A 20,964-nucleotide genomic window follows, 5' to 3' on the forward strand; every position below is an offset into this window, starting at 1 on the left:
AATTTTATTATTTGTTCAATGAACAAAAGACACTCAGCTTCAAAAACACTGGAGAAAATTGGCTGTTGAAACAGAGCAGGAGGGGGATCTTATATAGGTCGGGACCTATTCCTTGCCATTTGGCTGTTGCTTCCATTATTAACAATAAGAGACGCCCGGATGTTGGTTTCATTGCTCCGTATTGATAGAAGTAGATAACGAGTGGTGGAATCCCAACAGTGTTATCCTGGTACTCTATATTTTTCCATTGCTGCCCTCTGTCATCAGTGTTGCTCCCTCTATGTGTCTAAAATAAGATCAGGCTTTATCTGTTTCAGGCAACTAAGCTCTCTCAGTGTGTCTTCAGTTAAGTTGTCAGTATCCAGCCTGTAAACACAAGAGAAAGAAAAATGCTTCCTGTACATGGTAACAGAGACTTTGCATAACTTAAGGGTGTTTCTATATATTCATATCTATAAATATATCTATACAGACTACAAAAATTACTATCATTGCTTCCCACTCAAGGAACCCTGAAATTTGTTGGTCTATGTGGTGGTACTGAACATTTTCTGATAAGGAACCCCATCTTAATCACCAAGTAAGTTTCCTGCGGTTCTACAGGACAGAAGCTGTGCCATTTGAACCAGTGTACATTACCAAGATAGATTTCTTATGACGCATTGTCCCATTCTATCTCAGCATAACCATTGCCATGTGCATCTGCTGGAACAACGGTCATTTTAGTCTCCTGGTGCTGAGAGTTAAGTTCAAACGTATTTCAATGACATGGGGAAAAGGCAGATCTGCAGAGATGACCAGTGGGCCTAGTCTGGCTACTTGTAATCTTACTGATCAAGCATTTGTTTCCTTGTTTAGTTAAACACCTAGATTTCTTGTTCATGCTCCATGAAACTCTATAGGACTCCTCCATGCTTATCAGAACAAATAAAGACTGTAAAAATCTAGGTCAGGGAATAACATCTAGGTAGAAGCACAACCCCATTGTTCAGTGAAGGAGCCTAGACACAAACACATATATCATGAAGCTGATTGGTGGGAGATTCAGGTCAGATAAAAGGAAGCACTTCTTCACACAGTGCATAGTCAAACTAAGGAATTCACTACCACAAGATGTAGTGATATTTGGAAGGCTTTAAAAGGGGGTTAGATAAATTCCTGGAGGAGAAGGCTATCAGTGGCTACTAGCCCTGATGGCTATGTGTCAGAGGTAGTATGACTATGTACACCAGTTGCTGGGAACATGGGCAGGAGGGTGCTGTTGCACCAAGTCCTGCTTTTGGGTTCCTGGTTCATCTAGTTGGCCTCTGTGTGAACAGAATGCTGGACTAGATGGACCCTCAGTCTGATCCAGCAGGGCTCTTATGTTTTTAGCATGGCAAGGCACTTTTTGAATGTTTAGAAGCTGATGTGATGCATTCTCAAATACACAGGAAATATATTCAGGGTCACTGTGTGTGTTTTCTAGCAATTTGGGAAAGTACAATCCAGTGCTTCAGTAAATATTGCCTGTTATTAATGACAGGATATATTGATGGTCCTTCTGATATATCTAAAGCAACATGATCCTTGTGAAATGGACCATCTATAGGGCTTTCATGATCTCTATATGCAGAATGACAGTACAATACATTTCTCTCTGTAGTTATACTATATGTTCCCTTCAAAGCCATGTCTGCCCCGGGAGGTTTTATTAGTCACAAGGAAACTATCTGGGACTTACCCTATTGTCTTCAGTCTGCAGTCTGGGTGTTTCAGTCCCTCACACAGCAACATCACCCCTGAATCTCCCAGTTCATTGCCCTCCAGCTGCAGTTTCTTCAGACTCTGGCTGGTGCTGAGAACATCACAGAGGTCTCCACAGCAAGCTGCACTGAATTTGCAATTCCACAACCTGTAAAACAAAAGCAACACAGAATGACTGCTTATTGGTCCTTTATTTCTTGTAAATATTTCAGGGTATGATAGCCATTCAGGGGACCGTCCATGGTAAGATCCTCAGTCAAATCTCGTAATTACTCAAATTCTTTGTATTTCCCCCCACTATATTTCCTGCTACGTCCATAGTTTATATTTGTGGAATAGAAAAGATTGGAGAGGCTTCTTCTCTTTCCCTCTGAAACACACTGGCTAGATGGGCTTTTTAGCCTGTCTAGCAAAAATGCAGGGTGGGAGGACAGGGAAGCAAGGATTCCCTCCACCACTACTCCTGCCCTGCATAGGATGATTGTAAGCCTCTATGTTCAGGAGCTAACAATCATGAAGGACACAACTCATAGGATTGCACCATTATTAGGCCAACCCAAAAGTCACAAAAATTTGCAAGCTTTTGATGTCGCCAGATCTCTTCATAAGAAAGTTGTTACAAAAAGCAGGTTTGGCAGGTGGGTGGAAATTGGAGAAAGGAAAAAAAGGTTGACTTGATGTTAAAGTCTTGATGTCAGCATAGTTATACCCCAAAATGGCTGTTGGAATTTTTCTTATGGCCAACATGGCTACCTTTGCTTTTTGTTAAGTAGTTATTATTAATTTGACAACATATCACAAATTAATTGAATCATCTACAATGATTTGCAATACAAAGAAACATCTGCAAAAAAGCATATCCACACAGATGGGTAAAATCAGTGCTGTAAGAATGCTTCACATCTTGAATCTTGAGAGGCAGATTTCATACTTACGACAAAGTGTGAAGCTTACTGTCCGGGTGTTTGAGACCCTCACACAGCAGCCTCATCCCTGCATCTTCCAGTTTGTTGTTCCATAAATCGATATCTTCCAGCACCTGGTTGGTGCTGAGGACTGACGAAAGCGCCCCACAACCAGCTGCTGTGATTTCACACATACACAAGCTGCAGGAGACAATGGGAGAGAGCTTTTCCTCATGAAAATGAGATTGCACACCCATACACAACAGGACACACAATTTCAGTGCCCATGATTAGAACTTGAAGGAACCCAGTTCTCCCTTACCACAACTTCTGTAATGTGCAGTTGGGATGATTCAGTCCCTCACACAGCAGCTTTATGCCCAAATCGCCAAGCGTATTACCTCCCACGAGCACTTCTGTCAGTGTCCGGTTGCCTCTGAGGACAGAGGTGAGATCCCCACAGCAAGCACTGGTGAAATCACAACTGAACAAGCTGCAGGAGACAAGCAGTGGCTGCGTTATGCTCACCCGAAAGCCAGAAAAGGCACTTCAATGTCCCACAGCACCTGCCTTTCACTTCACATGTTGCTGCAGCAATGCTAATTTCTCTGTAAGGTTTAATTCTGACCTGACAGTGTAGAGCTGCCAGAGCATCAATGTTTCACACACAGTATCCCTCGGCTCTCTTCTGACTAAAAGGAATGAAGAATAAAGACTCTCCCCCTGCTTCTTCAGTCACCCCATTATTATTATTCCCCACCCCCCACAAAAGCGAGTCATTCCTGTAATGCAGAGTGATATTCTCCAAAATCAGACAAGAAATAATACAACTGCTTTCTTGGTCACCCCTCAGCTGTTACTAATCCTGCAATTAGAAAAAAACTGGTTTCGTGTTTTGAAAAGAGTTTCTTGGAGGTGGAGAAACTTCCTACCCTGAAACTTTCACAGACAACATTGGGGGTGATGCTGCTACTGCATGGCAGCAGGAAATGAAAGCCTAATTCTGTCAGGGGTGGCGGTGGTGAGAATCTGCTGATCCTATGGAGAATTAATACGACAGAATCAGAGATTTGGAAAGATCATCTGGTCCTTCTGAACTCCCTAGAGCAGGAAACTCAAAAGCAATAGGTCTGATCCAGCTTGCACTTGGGTGTAGCATTTCTAGAACCATCCCTTCATGCTCTTTGGAAGGCCGTGAGGTAGGTGGCTTCAACAGTGCTCTCCACCCCACAGAAATCTACCCAACGTGGTACTTGCTTTAGTTTCTGCAGCCTGCAACGTGGGTGCCTGAGTCCTTCACACAGGAGCTTCACTCCCGAGTCTCCAAGTTTGTTACATTCCACGACAAGCTCTGTCAGAGTCTGATTGATGGTGAGAACAGACGCAAGATCTCCGCAACAAGCAGCTGTAATGCTGCACTGTGCCAGCCTGCAGAAGGTAGGGAAGACGTATGAAAGAAACTCGTCCCATATTTCCCGCAGTGCTTTCTACTGGCTACAAATTCTGAGGCCTTTATTCATGGCTGGTGTGAGAATGAAGCCACAATGCCTCCTGCACATCAATGCTGAGGGACTCCATTCCTTGTTCCAGTCGCACCCAAGATTGCACAAACATTGCATGCATGCTTAGGGATAATCTCCTTTATTCTTGTGTGTTGCCTTTTCACATGCAAACACAAGGTATAACTGCACGCTATACAAATTGTATGGTTTGCAGTACAAAAATCACCCCCACCCCACCAAGAGCCAGGAGGAGGACCCTGATGTCCATCAGGACTGCAGGGTGCAGGGATGTGAGATGTAACCTTTCCCCCTAAGGCTGCAGTCACGACAAAAATCACCCCCATGTCACATTTACCTGTTTGGTTTTTTAAAGCTATTGGTGCCTGTGGGAGTTTTATTTTCCATTGCTTATTGTGGCACCAAGGTGGGGAGGGGGAGTGGATTTGTCAATATTGGGGCTGGGGAGGAAAGCCTTAAACTCTCCTCCACGCACATTGATTTTCTGATGTACATCTCACTCATTCAATGGCTGGGTTTGCATAGTTGAGTGTGGGTTGTTTCTGAACCATGGGTTGTATGTCAAACTGTAGGTTAGTGTGTAGTTTGTTAACCATCCTGAACAACCCAACCACAATCCACGAGTTGTCAAGGTGACATGTTTGAGAAAAATGAGCCATACTGCATGGTTAAAAAGCCACCCTGTGGAAAATGTCCTGGGTTCAGACAAAACACAGTATTCTATGATTCTATGAGTGTGGGTTAGCATGTTGTGTGAACAGCCCCTTATTTTTCTTGAACAAGCCACCTTAACTGCCATTGGCAGGATTTTGGGGAGGGGGTAGGAGAAATCAAGAGTAGACGAAAACTGGTTGGTTCTGCTCTTCTTGGCTACAGAAGGACAACTTTGTATGTAATGACACAGTCCCTTTGAAGGCTCATCTTTTCCTGCTGAAATAGAAATGGAAGAGAGAACTGCAAAGCCTGTTGTTGTTGTTATTATTATCATCCCAATACTGGGCCTCAAGTTGAATCTGACACAGGGAGCCAACCTCTATAACACACCCATGTCATGATTACGATGCTGCATTTCTTTCTTTGCAAAATGCAATTTACATCTGGAAGGAGGGTCTTCCATTTCTCTTGAGACCTGACTTCTTTTTGGGCAGTATCCTGTATTCGTTACTGGAGAACACCAAACTGCAATAACTCCACAGCACTAATCAACACTGAGAGTGAAGAAATCCAGCTGTTGCTTACCCCAATTTTTCCAGTCGGCAGGTTGACTGCTTCAGTCCCTCACATAGCAGCTTCACTCCAGAGTCTTCCAGGTTGTTATATTCCACAGCCAGCTCCGTCAAGGTCTGACTGGTGCTAAGAACGGAGCAGAGATCCCTGCAACAGGCAGGGCCGAGCTCACATGTGGAGAGTCTGCAAGAGGAAGACAAACAGATGTAGCCAGTTGCAATCATTGCTTAGTCATTGGCATTTCTTGAGATTGTGAATTAACAGAAAACAGCAGTGTTTTTCATTCTAGCAATATGTTCCAGCAATAAATTTAGTTCATCTCTTCCCTTTTACAGGCCAGATCTACACCTTGTATCAAATCATTACGAATGTGGAACAAAAAGCAGGAGGAGACTCGTCAAGTTAACAGTCTATCAGCATTTAAGAAAGCTATTAAGACTTAATTAATATAATAATAATAATAATAATAATAATAGAAAGAAAAGAAAGAAAGCTATTAAGACTTAATATAATAATAATAATAATAATAATAATAATAATAATAATAATAGAAAGAAAAGAAAGAAAGAAAACTATTAAGACTGATCTCTTCCTGCAGGCCTATCCAGTGTAATTTTAGGATGTTTTAAAATGATTTTAGGATGTTTTAGCAATGTATATTATGTTTTAATTCAGTTTTATGTATTTTATATTTACTGTTGTTCCCTGCCTTGATCAGAATGGAGAGGCGGGTAAGTAATAAATTATATTATTATTATTATTATTATTATTATTATTATTATTATTATTATTATTCTACAAAAGCAGTATATGGAATGGGTTTATGCCTCAACAGCTATCAGTGCACTTCAATATCACTATAAAGCAGGAGTGTAGATCATGCAGTGCATGATGTAGGGAGGGTGGTCTGTCTATCCAAATATCTTTAAAGCACCTGAACTTAGCTGTGGTTGGGCATAAGTCTTGAACTCAGATCTCTTGAGATAGGATCTTGCTCTTAACATTACATTCACTGTAGCAAAATCTCACTCTCAAATCTAGGGATGAGTGAGAATTTTGTTCACTCCATGTTTTGATAATAATTTACCACAATTTGCACATTTCTGTATAAACTGGACAGAAAGAACTTGAGACTGAACAACTGTGAATGTGGGAGAAACTAAAACTGATGGATTCTTCTATCCAGGTCCAGGGCTTTGAGTGCTTAGCTTTTAGGGTTGCCACCTCATTTTCCTGTCAGCCTCCTCACTTTAACAGCTGCATGGGCAGCAGATACAGCATGTGTTGGGAATAGTTATACCTATTAAATTTGGCCAGTGCAGATGGGTCACAATTTAATTTTGGTTCATATTTTAATCAGAGCTTACCAAAATTTGTAAATTTCTTCTGAATGTGGGGCACGCCCATCCCTATTCAGATCTTAAACAGCACCAAGTCTTATCACTCTCTTCTCTGGACCCAGAGGATTCTTCTGGATGTGTGAGACCTTGGTCTGCTCTAAAGGGAAAAGCTGATTAATTCCTGATATTAAGGGCTGGTTTAGTCATCCATCCCAGCTACCATGTGAGCTCACTGCACACATCAACTATGGGATGGAGGAAGCACCTGTGACCCAAATATTCACATGTATACTCCATTTCAGGAGTCTCTGCAATTGCTTCAATTTTAAGAGAAAAGTCTCACTGCGATTGTGAAAATCCGTTCAGTGTAAGTACATGTGTACACCTGAACGTCCAAACAATAAACAATGCCTTCACATGACTGCAAACCTAAGAAGAGGCACACAGTGGAGTTCACATGGAGAGCAGTTTGAATGTGTGAACTGCCTTGAAGGTCAAAAAATGAGTGGTTTAATTCCTTTTCAGGCAACAGGGATTAATAGGCATTTAAGATATGGCAGATTTCGATCCCTCCCTTTCATAAAGCCTCAGGGTGATTTTTCCTGTGTTCTGTCAAAGAAAGTCACCTTTAACACCTTTTTCCTGATGGAAAGGTGGAGCATAAATTGAATAAGTAACTAAAGAAAGCCCTGATGCTGTAGCACTAAGAGACCAAGTTATGATCTCTGGTCCTGTTGATCGCCGAAGGACTATTTTGGAGTAAGCTGTCTAAGGGTTTCAACTGGAGAAGGGTTTCAGATCACACTTACAATAAAGTTTGAAGCTTGCACTTTGGATGTTTGAGTCCTTCACAGAGAAGCTTCACTCCTGCATCTCCCAGTTTGTTGCTTTCCAAGTTCAGCCTCATCAGTGCTTGGCTGGTGCTGAGGACTGTGGCAAGATCCTGACAGGTAGCAGCTGTGAGATCACACGCATCCAACCTATGTGGGAGAAGTGTGTGAAATTAATTATGGTTCCTTCTTGAGCTGCTTGTTGAACCTGCCCTGCTTTTACACTTGAGTTGCTTCCAGTCTGCACTGTGGTACAGAAAGAACAGCTGAGGACATCTCCCTTTCCCCATGTGGTCAAGGCTATAATTCCTCCACTGAAACTCACATGGGCCATTTATTGTGCCAGAACACCATGATGTTTGGGCTGATGTGAGTGAATCTCTTTCTTTTCTCTCAAACTGTACTCACATGGATCACCAGTGTTCTTGCAATGGCTATTAAAGTGTAGTCTTTTTGAGTTGCTCATACATTTTCTCTACAATGTTCCTTCAGAAGGTGATTCATATTCAGTGAGGTCATGTGTGGATTTCCTGGAATCCTGCCCTGGCCTTTCTCCTGTAATCTTTGTGTACAACAGAACTGAAAGATTAGGAAGCAAACTCTTCTTGTGCTATTAATCCACATCATAAGAGAAAAAGGGGCTCCCAGAGGCATCTCCAATATGGCAATGTGCAGAGCTGGTCCTATACTGGAAAGTCATAGGAACATAGGAAATTAGGTCTCAGCTATGCACAAGGCCTCAGAATATACGTATACCCATTTATTGATGCTGTTTCCCATGCATCCAGGCCAAGTTATTGAGCATGTGACAACCAAATTCCAAGTTTTCTTTGCTGAAAATAATTATCTGGACCCATTTCAGGTCTGCCAGACCTCTCTTCAGCTTTTGACATCAATATGTCTTTCTGGATCAGTGGACAGGAGGCTTGGAGACACTGTTCTGTGGTGGTTCCAAATCTAGCTAGAAGATAGATAACAGGAACTAATGCTTGGGGGTTCCTCTTCTTCTCCTCAGGCTTTGGTCTATGATGTTTCTCAAAGTTCCACCTTGTCTGCCTGGATGGTGAATTATAGCCTCAGCTAGTGCATGGGCTGTGACCTTTTCTGAAAAAGGCAGATCTGGCCGCTGTTACACATGCCTATTCAGTGCTGGTTCCAGGTTTTTGAGCACTCCTGGACAAGACACCCTCAATGGCCCCACTCCCTCAGTGAGTTTACCTTCTCACTGCCATTGTCACCAGCTGCTATTGCTCCTCCTCCTCTTTCTCGTCATTGCTACCATGTGTTTGCTTGAAAGAGCAAGCGAGCCAGGGAGCGAGTTTACAGTGGCATCTAGGTCTCCTCCTCCTCCTCACCACCACTGTTTTTTTAGGCCAGAGTGAGAGGCATGTAAACAAGCAGGTTGCAATGGGGAAGAAGAGGAGCAACTCCAGGGGGTTCTTGTCAGTGGGCCCCTGCTGGGGTGTGGGCCTTTAGCTAGCCACACCCCAGCATGGTTGGGCAGCCCTTAGCTACCCAACCTTGCCTATTCTTGATGTCAGCCCTGAGACTTTTGCAACATGCACTATGTGTTGCTGCCATGGAAGAATGTTCAGAAACTGCAGGTGGTGCTGAATGCTGCTGCCAGGTGACTGATGGTGGCTATCATTCAGAGCTTGTCATCCCAATGTTCTGTGATAGACATTGGCTCCCAGTATGTTTCTGAGTGATAGCTATTACCTTTAAAGGTCTAAACAGTCTGGGTCCCAGATATTCAAAAGATCGCCTGCTTATCTGGAAGCAACGGTCCTTCTCAATCAGAGGACAAAGGAAGTCATCTTGCTACTCACTCTAGGCTCTGCAGCTTGCAGTTTGGGTGTTTTAACCCTTCGCAGAGCAGATGAATTCCTTGAATTCCCAAGGAAGAATTACAACCCAGCTTGAGCTCTGTCAGTGTCTGGCTGGTACTGAGGACAGCGGAAAGTTCACTGCAGCAAGCCTGGGTCAGGTTACAGTCTGACAGTCTGAAGGAAAAACAGAAGAGTGATTGGGAGAACATGACATAGAAATCACAACTTATGATGCCACCTGCCTCACTTCTTTTGTCAGGGGCTCCTGGAGACGGACCCCTGAAGATGACCTTAGGGTTAGGGCAGGTAGAGATGAGAGGAGACGATCTTTCAGGTAACCTGGCCCTAAGCCATTTAGGGCTTTGAACCTTAATACCAGCTAATACTGGAAGCCATCATGTGTAGCAGTTAACTCTTTCCCTTTGAAAGCCATCTAAGTCATTGCCCTGGTGTGATTATTTTTAAAACGAATTAAAGCTGGTGCCAGGGGGTGGGGGGAGTATGCAAATCAGGTTCATGACACTATAGGGGGGATACATGCCCCAGGAGGAAAGCTTGTACTAACGGGATAGAAAGTTTCCTCCCTGGACAAATAGTGGAGCAGGATCCCCTATTTGGATCAAGACCGTGATGGGGGCAAAGAGGTAAAGCCCCCTCCCCTTGAGCCGTGATCTCAATCTGGTTCACTCCCTGTGTAGCTGCTATTAATTTAAAAATGCACAATGAGACATGAGCTAATGATGCAATTAATATCACATCTAGTTTGCCCCCCGTACTCTGACTGCTGGCCAGATATACCAGCATTGTGATCAGTCAGGAGCCACTGTAAAATCCTGTTTAATTCCCTCTAAACGGTTTGATCAATCAACATAGGAAGAGGCCCCAAATCCTCAGTTCCTCTGCTGAGAGACACCAGGTGCTACTGCTGCTATTCCTGTGGTGCCTTACTTGGTTCACATTGGTCAAGAACAACTATGATTAAATATGTTTGGATTTTGTCTTGAAAATGGCTTTTATTATATTGCTTTTAATCTTGGAAGCAGATTAAAACTATGAGATACAGGAGAATAGATATAAATATAGATAGATAGATAGATAGATAGATAGATATGGGAAACCGCATACAAAATACATACATTAGGAGAAATTCTGTACAAAAGAAAATATGCATTTTTGTTCATTCTTTTTTTTAAAAAAATGCAGACTGTTGCGGAAGTTGGATGGAACAGACTTATGACTGAAACATGTGAAACTGACATGGCGGCTGGCTATCTCTACCTACAACATACATCTGGGAGATAAGCTTCAAGGGTCATTTTCTAAGAGGGAGAGATCGCCCTGCAATTATTTTTCATGTTTTAAAAACACAATTGTCTGATAGTCTGATCTTCACACCTGAAGAAAACTGATTTTACTCCTCCTCGACACCCATACATTCTGTTGAGATTGTTAAGGCAGAGAGTGTTTCTTTTATACTCACCCCAGTTTTTCTAGTTTGCAGTTTGGATGAATCAAGCCTTCACCCAACAGTCTGACTCCTGAATCCTTCAGATTGGTTGTCTGTAAATCCAGTTCTACCAACATTTGGTCTGTTGAGAGGACAGTGGAAAGATCTGCACAGCAAGAGTCGGTGAGCTTACATCCATCAAGCCTGCAAAGTGGGACAGAAGCAGTTCTATTGGCCCAGCTCTTTTTCTGGGTACCCAGTGGACAAATGCTCTTAAAGGAGGTTGTTTCTTTTCTTTGAAGGCCACCTGACTCCTTATTAATCTTTATGCTCTCTCTCTCTCTCTTCTATATTTTATTCCTTTGGTGGTCCACATGCACACAACAATTCCCCCCACCCCGAGATCACATCAACGTTTTGAATAGAAAGGAAGTTGCTGTAGACAAACATAAGCCATTTAGAAAGCACTTCTACAAACAAATGTACGTTACTGAATTTAAACCAGATGTGTAGAATTGTTTTAACCAGCAGCCAGTCTCTAATTCTTAACTGAAAACATGGGGAGGTAAGATGGGCATTCAAGTGAACACCCAGCTTGGCCCTGCTGCTCATTCCTTGGGCCTCCCCTTTCCCCCTGTCATTATTATGGGGCAGCCTTTGAAGACGGTCCGGAAGCTGCAGCTTGTGCAAAATGCGGCGGCCAGATTGATAGCTGGAACAGGGAGGTTTGAGCATGTAACACCAATTCTGGCCCGCTTGCATTGGCTGCCTATATGTTTCCGAGCCCAATTCAAGGTGCTGGTCTTAACCTATAAAGCCCTACATGGCTTGGGACCGCAATACCTGATGGAACGCCTCTCCCGACACGAACCTACCCGTACACTGCGCTCAACATCTAAGGTCCTCCTCCGAGTGCCTACTCCAAGGGAAGCTCGGAGGATGGCAACAAGGGAGAGGGCCTTTTCAGTGGTGGCCCCCCGACTGTGGAATGATCTCCCCGATGAGGCACGCCTGGCGCCAACATCGTTATCTTTTCGGCGCCAGGTCAAGACTTTTCTCTTCTCCCAGGCATTTTTAACAGCATTTTAACAGCATTTAACAACGTTAAGTTTGTTTTTAATGGACCCCACAATTGTTGTTTTTAAATGGATACTGTTGTTTTTATACTGTTTTTTATGTGTGTGTGTGTGTGTGTGTGTTTTTAAATTGTATACTTTTAATGTTTACTATTTTTAAATGTTGTAAACCGCCCAGAGAGCTTCGGCTGTGGGGCGGTATATAAATGTAATTAAATAAATAAATAAATAAAATTATTATTATTATTATTATTATTTATTTATATACATGGTGCTGTACATGGCCCACTAACTTTGCGTGGCCTTGGCAACCAAGCCAAAAACACAATGAGTGCCAGGTGTTGGATCCTGGAATGGATCCTGGTTATGTTTTTCCATCGATTTGTTAATTGCTGAGGAGCTGGAGGAACAGAAGATTCAGCAGAAAACTTAAAGGTCAACTCTGCACCTGGACATTGAGTATCATTATTATTATTATTATTATTATTATTATTTATTTATTTATTTATTTATTTATTTATATAGCACCATCAATGTACATGGTGCTGTACAGATTACACAGTAAATAGCAAGACCCTGCCGCATAGGCTTACAATCTAATAAAGTTGTAGTAAACAATAAGGAGGGAAAGAGAATGCAAACAGGCACAGGGAAGTGTAAACAGGCACTGGGTAGGGTGAAGCTAAACAGTATAGAGTCAGAACAAACTCAATATTTAAAAGCTATAGGGAACAGAAAAGTTTTTAGCTGAGTTTTAAAAGCTGTGATTGAGTTTGTAGTTCTCAAGTGTTCAACCATAATTGAATAATTGGTTAAATGATTGTCTTCAATTAAGGGTTGCAAGGAGTTGCATCATTGTACAGGTAGTCTATAAAAGGAAATGTATTTTCATGTGCATCACATAACTGAACTGATGTGAAGCTGTATTGACTGAACGTTTGTAAGTATTATCTGTTTTGCCATAACTAAATTATATTTTTATATGCCAGTAAAAAGGTTTGTTTTAACCAATACAAATCTCTGTCTTAATTCATGTCTTTTCTGACTTGGCTGAAAACCGCTGTAATACTCTGCTAGTTTCTGTATGGGCCCAAACAAACAGAAACTTAATACAAAAGGTTATTTGCCAGAAGCCCAATCTGTGCAATAACTAATAAGCTTGTAAAAACCCATAACTCAATACCAGGACCTGGTTTAGCCTTGTACTGCAGTGTCCCATCAGCTGTACTTTTAATTTTAATTTTTGTGAACCGCCCAGAGAGCTTCGGCTATTGGGCGGTATTAAAATGTAATAAATAAATAAATATAAATAAATAAATAAATACTTTGAGGTACGGCTGGAGGGGAGCTCAGTAGTCTGGCCAATTCAAGGCGAAACATGTTGGGTGCCTCAGTACTGGATTGGCTAAATTGGCATTTCACCAGCCATCCTTGCCGGAAAGTCTGGTGGAGAGCTTGCCTGTTTGGCTCTTCTGAGGGGGAACACATTGTGTGGGTGACTCAGCAATGACACAACCAAATAACTCACAGCTTCCCTCCCAATGATGGAGGTGGAAAGGTGGGTAGGGTCACTGAACAATTGTCAGGATGATCCCAATTATATGGGTAGCTCCAAGATTGAGAGGAAGGCTACTTGCTTGTCATGCTCACTGGAGAGCACCATGATGAATGAAAATGTAGAAGTCAGAACCCACTGCTGACTTTATCCATCATGTCTCACACACAAATATTATCCAGTCCCAGGAAGCAGCATAGACAAGACCTCAAGCGTAAGACGGGACATCTGACATACTTGAGTAACTTGGTGTGTATTTCTTAAATTACATTTTTCTTAAGAAAGGGCTAATTGTAACTGTCTCTATGTATATTGTCTACAATAGATTTGCACTGCAGTCAGTTATTGACTATTGAATTCTGCTCCATATTACTAGAGTAATATGGACTATGAGATCTAAAATAGAAAGTCCTCTCTACCATTCCACTTATTTCCACTTGTCAATCTTTCAGCTCATCTCTGTTAGTATAACTCTAGGCTGACCATATGAAAAGGAGGACAGGGCTCCTGTATCTTTAACAGTTGTAGAGAAAAGGGAATTTCAGCAGGTGTCATTTGTATGCATGCAGCACCTGGTGAAATTCCCTCTTCATCACAACAGTTAAAGCTGCAGAAGCCCTGCCCTCTTTTGTCATGCTAGGCAGGGCTCCTGCAGCTTTAATTGTTGTGATGAAGAGGGCATTTTATCAGGTGCTGCATGCATACAAATGACACCTGCTGAAATTCCCTTTTCAATACAACTGTTAAAAATACAGGAGGCCTGTCCTCCATTTCATATGGTCACCCTAAATACCTCAACCCCAAACCACTATTACTGTGAAAATACTTGAAGTGCAACATAACACAAAGATTGGATATCTGCATCCTTATCAATAAACTAGACTTTTTAGGTAACAAGAAGTAAAGAGCAATTCTTACTTACTCCAGTTTCTTTATTTTAATGTATGGATCCTTCAGTGCTTGACAAAGTAAGTAAATTCCTGAATGCTTCTCTGTCTCCTGATGTTGCCTAAAAAGATAGAAATGTTCACTCTATTCACTTTTCTCATATAACTGGAGTGTCATGGATGACATAGGCTTATTTATTGATTGCCCTAGTGTCTCTGTATATCAAGGCAGAAAACAATTCTTAATGCTAGTCTATGCTGCACACTTTAAACTGGTTTGAAACAAGTGTAATTGTCACTTGCTTCTTTGCAAGAAACACAATGACTTGTAGGTTGTAAGGATGCTGGGAAATCTTTGTTAGAGAGCCCTAGGCCTTCTACAGTTCCCAATGCACCATGGCTGATAATCCATTGTGAGAAGTAAACTTGTTTGAAAGTGGCTTAAATTTGTAGCGTAGACATGTCGATTGCATTGGATCCAGACTATGATAGTCACATTTTGGTCCCATTGAAATCAATGTGGCTTAAGTTAGTCATGCCTAATTTAACCCATTGATTTTAATGGGGCTAATCATGACCAATTTAGCCTGGATCCAAAACTCTGTGTCAGGGGAGAGGACCCTGGATTGGCTGCCTTGAATGAGTGTCATTGGTCAACTGCCTGGACAACCTCACATCTTCGATCCACCTCTTCATTTTGCCATCCTTTCCCTCCCCAGCATCACATCCATGCTCTGCCTCCCTCATGCTATGCTGCCAGGGCATGTGTATCAGGCAGATATGAAGGATCCTCTGAAGATAGATTTGCTCAAAATAGGAAATGCAAGTCTGTAAGGACTGGACCTCTAAAAAGCAACTAGAAGAACCCTTTCTCTGAAAGATAGTGGCATTTGAAAGAGAAGCTGTCTCAACAGTCACATTATAAGTCTAAATAATGAGACAATCGCAGGGCAGAAAAGTTCTAGAAGGTTATGTCCAATGCTCTCTATGGCCAGAGTCCTCTGTTCAAAAACTCCCCCAAGCTTAACATAACCATAATCCAGGTAAAGAGAAGAGCAGGATCAAGTAATAATGAATTTCAAAGGAAAGGAACAAAAAACAACAACATACAAATACTTTCTCTTTGCTGGAAAAATTCCAGTAACTCCAGCAGAACTCCTGTGCTAATATTGGAAAGTAGGAATTAGTAATATAAAATCAGCTAAATGTAAATAAATGTAAGTGTTCCAAAGTACTTACTGATATGATGGATTGGAAAATCCTGGATGTACTTCTGCTTGATCTTTCGATTGAAACAAACATCTATACAGGGAAAGTGTCTCCAAATTTAAACAGTTCTTTATGCAAAAAGAGAGAACCACTTGGTCCATTTGAGTAAATGTCAATGCCTCCATATTTAGTTTAGTCAAATGTTCTAGAGCACTTTTAACAAATTCTTCTTCTTGGATCTCATACAAATAATGAAAACGCTCGAGTTGATTGTAATTTGGATAAACATACTTAATCTGTGTGTCCATTTTAAACCACTCCAATAAATCAATCTTAATTCTAGATGAAATTTTCCACCCAAATTGTTCTTTTAAGTATGTCATGATTTTTTTGTTTAAAAGGCCAAAGATGAATTGTGCGGTTAAGGTCAAATCTCCTTGGTCTGAGCTACAGCTGTCTAGCAGTGTTTTGATGTCTTCCTTAGTACTTTGAGAATCTTTAGATACAGGTTCAAAAACATAGAACAAAGCTGCAAGAAACTCCTGCACACTAAGGTGGATGAAGCTGTAGGTGCCTTCACAATCAAAGTCTTTCTGAAAAAGAGCCTGATGCAAAGCAGATGGGAGAAAATCCAACTGAACTAAACTTTGCTTCTGCATTTCTTTATCTTCAAACAAAGTTTTCTTTTTCCAAAGCCCATCAGCAGCCAATGAGCAAAGTCCTTCCAGATTCTGCTGTTCTGAACCACTGCAAAGAGACTCTGTCAAATGGGAGAGATAAAGTGCATACACTGCAGTGAGTTTTTCAGACATTGGTACAGGATGTTCCTTGCCCTCATCTAGCTGCTGTTTCATCACAGTGCAGATGATCCAGCATACACTGGGGACAAAGGACAGGGCAAAGAGTGCTTCATTCCTTTTAAGGGAACTCAGAGCCTGTGTTGCTGGTTCTTTAGCTCCAAAGAACTTCAGGAAATATTCTTCTCTGCCCTGCTCAGAAAAACCCAGAAGCCTCACATAGCGTGGGGTCTGCAAATGATCCTCAAGGCGCCCAAGAACACTTGGCCTGGTAGTGATTATCAAGCAAGACTCAGGAAGAACACGTCTGTGAAATAAGTCACTCAGTAGCACCCTCAATGGCTTCCTCTCACAGGGATTGGTGCTCAGGTTGTCTTCCTCCTGCTCAATGGAGCAACCCAGTTCCTCAAAGCCATCCATTATGAAGAGGCATTTGCCAGGATTCACTAGAAGCTCTTCCATTGCTTCACTCGGTGTCAGTTCAGGCTCATTATTTAAAACCAAGTCAGCCCAGTTAACTTGCCCTGTAACTAGACTCGTTTGCCTGCAACTTACGTAGAAAACGTAATCAAATCTTTTGGGAAAGAGTCTTCCAGTTGCCCAGTCTAGCAGGATCTTTCTGGCCATTGTGGTTTTCCCCACCCCAGCCACTCCCAGGAGCACAACTGTCTGTGGTCTGTCATTGTCAGCATCAAACAGGGCATCTATGGTGAGAGCAGCCATTTGCTCGGACAGGGCTCCAGTATGTCTCCATGGCCTGTTCAGTATTTCATGCTCTCTTCCATTTTCATTTGCAATAATCAGTTTAGTGTATGTTTCATTTAGGGGCACAAGGATCCTGTGGCCAGATTTCCCATCTTCTGGTCTTTGGTATTTCTTGATAATATGTTGCCTATATTTTGCCCTGTAATCTAATTCAAACAATATTCACGATTAGATACATTGCACAAGTTTAAAACGAAATTCAAGAAGCATCATGTATTGAAGCAAATAATTAAGCTAGCATCATGTATTGAAGCAAGTAATTAAGCTATCACTATCATGCACTTTCTAAAAATCCTTGGCACAATAACACAAAAGCAGAGTGAAATCCTCACTGCGCTTCCAGTAGTGGGATTCTCCTTCAAAAGTAATTCCAATGCTTATAATGGGAACATTGCGAGCTCCATCACACCAGCATTATAGTCTGCTGTCATGGTGGGTTGTATGCAAAGGACTCAGATGACATCCACCATGTCCTGCTGAACAGAGAGCCTTACTTCTGAGTAAACACATATAGAACTGATTTAGTGTGGTCACTAAGAAGCTTTCTTTTTTAAGTCTTAAAGCAACAAACTGCAAAGAAGTGCTCTGAAACCCCATGCTTACTTCTGAGGTCTTACTTCTGTTTACTCTCTGTTTAATGGTGTTTACTCAAAGGTAAGCCTTGCAAATATACATTGCCAGTACTTAGGAGAGAAAAAGTTCTTTTCCAAAACTGTTCAGTAACAAGAGAAGTTACTCCCAATGAAAAAGCAGTGCAAGCCCTGGCTGTTAGTAAGGATGAATGGAGGGGGAGTTGTCCACCTTCCACCTACCAATAAACTGTAAGGGGGAGATACAAAGGAGATCAATGGGCGGAGGCGATAGTGAAAACAACAAGGTGAGAGTAAACCTCAGTGGGATAACAGCGATGTGCAGCACACAGTACAGGAAAGGTGTAAAGACGCTTGGAACTTACAAGCGCACAGGTGTAAGTCCGCAAGCTTTCATACGCTATGGAAACGGCAGATAATTTGAGGGTAAACCAGGGCAAACGTGCAGGTGTGAAGGAGCTTTCTATATGTGAATTGATCTACAGAGAGAGCTGTTTCACACTTGCTGGTGTGCATGTGGCACAGTTCTCTAACAAGACTATACTAACCAGGGCTGGTGCCAGACTATTTTGCGCCCTAGGCAAGTGAGCTGCTTTCATCCACCCACACCCACCCCAGCGTACCTGGGCGCGGGGCGCCATCTTGCCCACCCAGCCAAAGTGAAGCCAGGACACTGGGGTGGGGGGGCATCTTCAGAACGGCACACCCGTTCAGAAACCGCTCTGGGAGAGCGACTTCCAGGTGCGCTGTTCTGAAGCCCCCCCCCCAGTGTTCTGGCTTTGCTTCGGCGTCCACCCAGCCAAAGCGAAGCCAGGACGCTGGGGTGGGTGGGTGGCTTTGGAACGGTGGCCTGGAAGTCGCCCTCTCAGAGCCGCTGTGGGAGAGCGGCTTCCGGGTGCGACGTTCGGCGCCCCCTTACCTTGGTGCTCTAGTGGCCTCTATGGTAGTACCGGCCCTGATACTAACTCAGCCTTTACACATGACTGTTTGTTTGCTAGTGCCCCCATGTTGCCATTAGTTAGCACATCAGTGAGAAATCTTTGAAAGAAGAGAGCATACAGGTGATAAAACAGCTTGCTTGAATCAGAAACAGCTTGGTTGAATCAGATCTGAGACCCACTCCATAGTGGGCAATCAAGCTATATAGCAGCAGTGAGAAACTTCAGACCATGGCGTAAATCTAGCCCACCTGGAATCTAAATCCGCTCCTCTAGAGATGGGTGTGACCCCTTCTCCTGACACCACCTTCTTTCCCCCCCAACCACCTTTCGTTGGTGGTTCCCTGGCTTATGTGCAGCCCCCTGCCCCATTCCAAAAGGTAGAAACACCTCTCTTAAGGTTCAGTTACTGGTAGCAAAAGCTTTAAGCTAAAATATGCTGGTATTTTTGGCTCTCCTTTGCCTTCATTCCCATCCACTGGAAGGAGACCTTCTCTAAAGTTGATTTGCATATCCCTACTACCAGGAGCGGAGTAGGTGCTCTTTCTTAGCTCAGGATGGGGGTGGGCTGTTTGAAATCTCTTGTGGGTTTGTTCTTTCCTTTTTTGCTGTGAGTTCAACGTGAATGGTGTCTCTTACAGTTTGAATTGTTTTGCGAATTGCATAATGCGAGTATAATGTTCATATTAATGACACCAGATACTGTTAACAAACCTGCTGGTATGGCTTGAGCTAACTTAAATGAAACATAATTCAGTAAACGTTGCACTGTAATGTATTATAGTTCCGGCTGTTTTATCTTTCTTTCCCTTCCCCCACCTTTTTTTTTAACGAGCCATTTTGAGCACAATGTATTGAGGAAAATACAGTATATAAATATTGAATCTCTTTGAATAAAAAGTTGTCAAAAAGATTTGCTGGTTTCTTGGTTGTAATCCTAGTGAACTCAGTATGTCTTTTTAGTAAACATGCACAGGATTGCATAATGTAACCTGCTACAATCAGGCAAGCGAAGCCTGCTTTTCTCTGCATTGTTGAGACAGCATACTGACTTGACTTTTCCCTACAGACGGACATAATGCTCATATCTCTGAAAGCCCCACTTTTACAACACTGACTGTTCAATCAACAGCGGCTGCAATCCCACCTATAATTTGGCAGTTTATGTCTCCCACAGAAGTCTATGGGTTTAAAGCACTGTAAGGGGACCATGGGACCAATCTAAACAGGATAGCAAGCAATGCCTTTTCTGGTGGTAATTTATAATCCCATTCTGCCCTCGCTTACCTGGCAGCATTGGTGACATTTCTGGACTTGAAACCGAGGCTTATTCCTCTGGAATTCGGAAGTAAACTATCTTCAGGAGGCTGAAATACACTAAAGCGATTCTTTTCCGTCTCTCACAGTGAAAACAAACAACCTACTGGTAGAAATAATTCCTTCCCATTCTTGTTTTGAACTAAATATTTAAGGCAGACTTTCCACGAGGAGATCTAAGATGACAATGCGACCAGCCCTTCTAGAGTCCGCGTAAAGTTTGAACGGTCTCTCTGTTTACAAATGACTGCGCTGAGGAATAAGGAAGTTCGATCAGGAAAACCCCCGGAGATACAGGAACTGGGTGATGTTACAAGGAAAGAGCGGCATCTGCTGGTGGAAGTGAATGTCAGTGTGACCAAGGCCGTAGCTAGACCTAAGGTTTATCCCAGGATTGTCCTGGGGTCAAACCTGTTCATCTAAGTGCCACACAGGGCATCCAGCGCTCAGGCAGGGATGAACCCTGGATGATCCTGGGATAAACCGTAGGTCTAGCTACGGCCTAAGTCAGTGGCGAAGCTCGTTTTTGCCTCACCGGCCGGGCCTCATACGCCTGTGTCACCTTTGTTATTCATATCTAACGCCTCCACCTGGCACAGCCAGCTCCATCACACCTGTTAGACAAATAGCCTTGTTCTTTCATCCTAGGGGTGGATCCCATAGAAAGGCACAGACCTCCAAAGAGATTATAAGAGATTTATTGAAAGTTGCAACTTTGGTGCGAAGGGCAATAAAAGCACTTCGGACCCTGTTTACAGATAGTAAAACATTTTTATACTTCTAGCTAGTATCCCCCTTCCTCCCTTCTCCCAGCTCCTCCTCTTTGTTTCATCAAGAGGCGGGCTGGAGTTGGTTTGAGCTAGGTGCTTTTTACTAATTGGATTGATTCATTGCTATGACATAGTCTCTAATGTAATACAAGTTTGGAATGCTTGCTTGTTAGCAGCTCCAGATAAGGTACTAGGCTACATCCTGTTCCTTTGAAG

General features: G+C 42.6%; 1 protein-coding gene across 2 annotated transcripts; it reads right to left on the reverse strand.

The window, feature by feature from the left end:
* Positions 1-20,196, reverse strand: LOC134392593 (NACHT, LRR and PYD domains-containing protein 3-like). Of its 2 annotated transcripts, XM_063117034.1 has the most exons (12): positions 19,949-20,196; positions 15,602-17,279; positions 14,398-14,484; positions 10,878-11,048; positions 9,398-9,571; positions 7,548-7,718; positions 5,411-5,581; positions 3,909-4,079; positions 2,974-3,144; positions 2,682-2,852; positions 1,724-1,894; positions 1-366 (listed from the first exon to the last, which is right to left on the reverse strand). In XM_063117034.1, the coding sequence occupies exons 1-12, from the start codon at positions 19,965-19,967 to the stop codon at positions 279-281; spliced, it is 3,243 nt and encodes a 1,080-aa protein (XP_062973104.1). In that variant the 5' UTR covers positions 19,968-20,196; the 3' UTR covers positions 1-278. The 2 variants fall into 2 exon arrangements, with proteins under 2 accessions (XP_062973104.1, XP_062973106.1); XM_063117036.1 differs by lacking the exon at positions 14,398-14,484.
* Positions 20,197-20,964: the final 768 nt, after the last annotated feature.

Source organism: Elgaria multicarinata, chromosome 2 (genome assembly GCF_023053635.1).
Source record: "Elgaria multicarinata webbii isolate HBS135686 ecotype San Diego chromosome 2, rElgMul1.1.pri, whole genome shotgun sequence".
Lineage (NCBI taxonomy): Eukaryota > Metazoa > Chordata > Lepidosauria > Squamata > Anguidae > Elgaria > Elgaria multicarinata.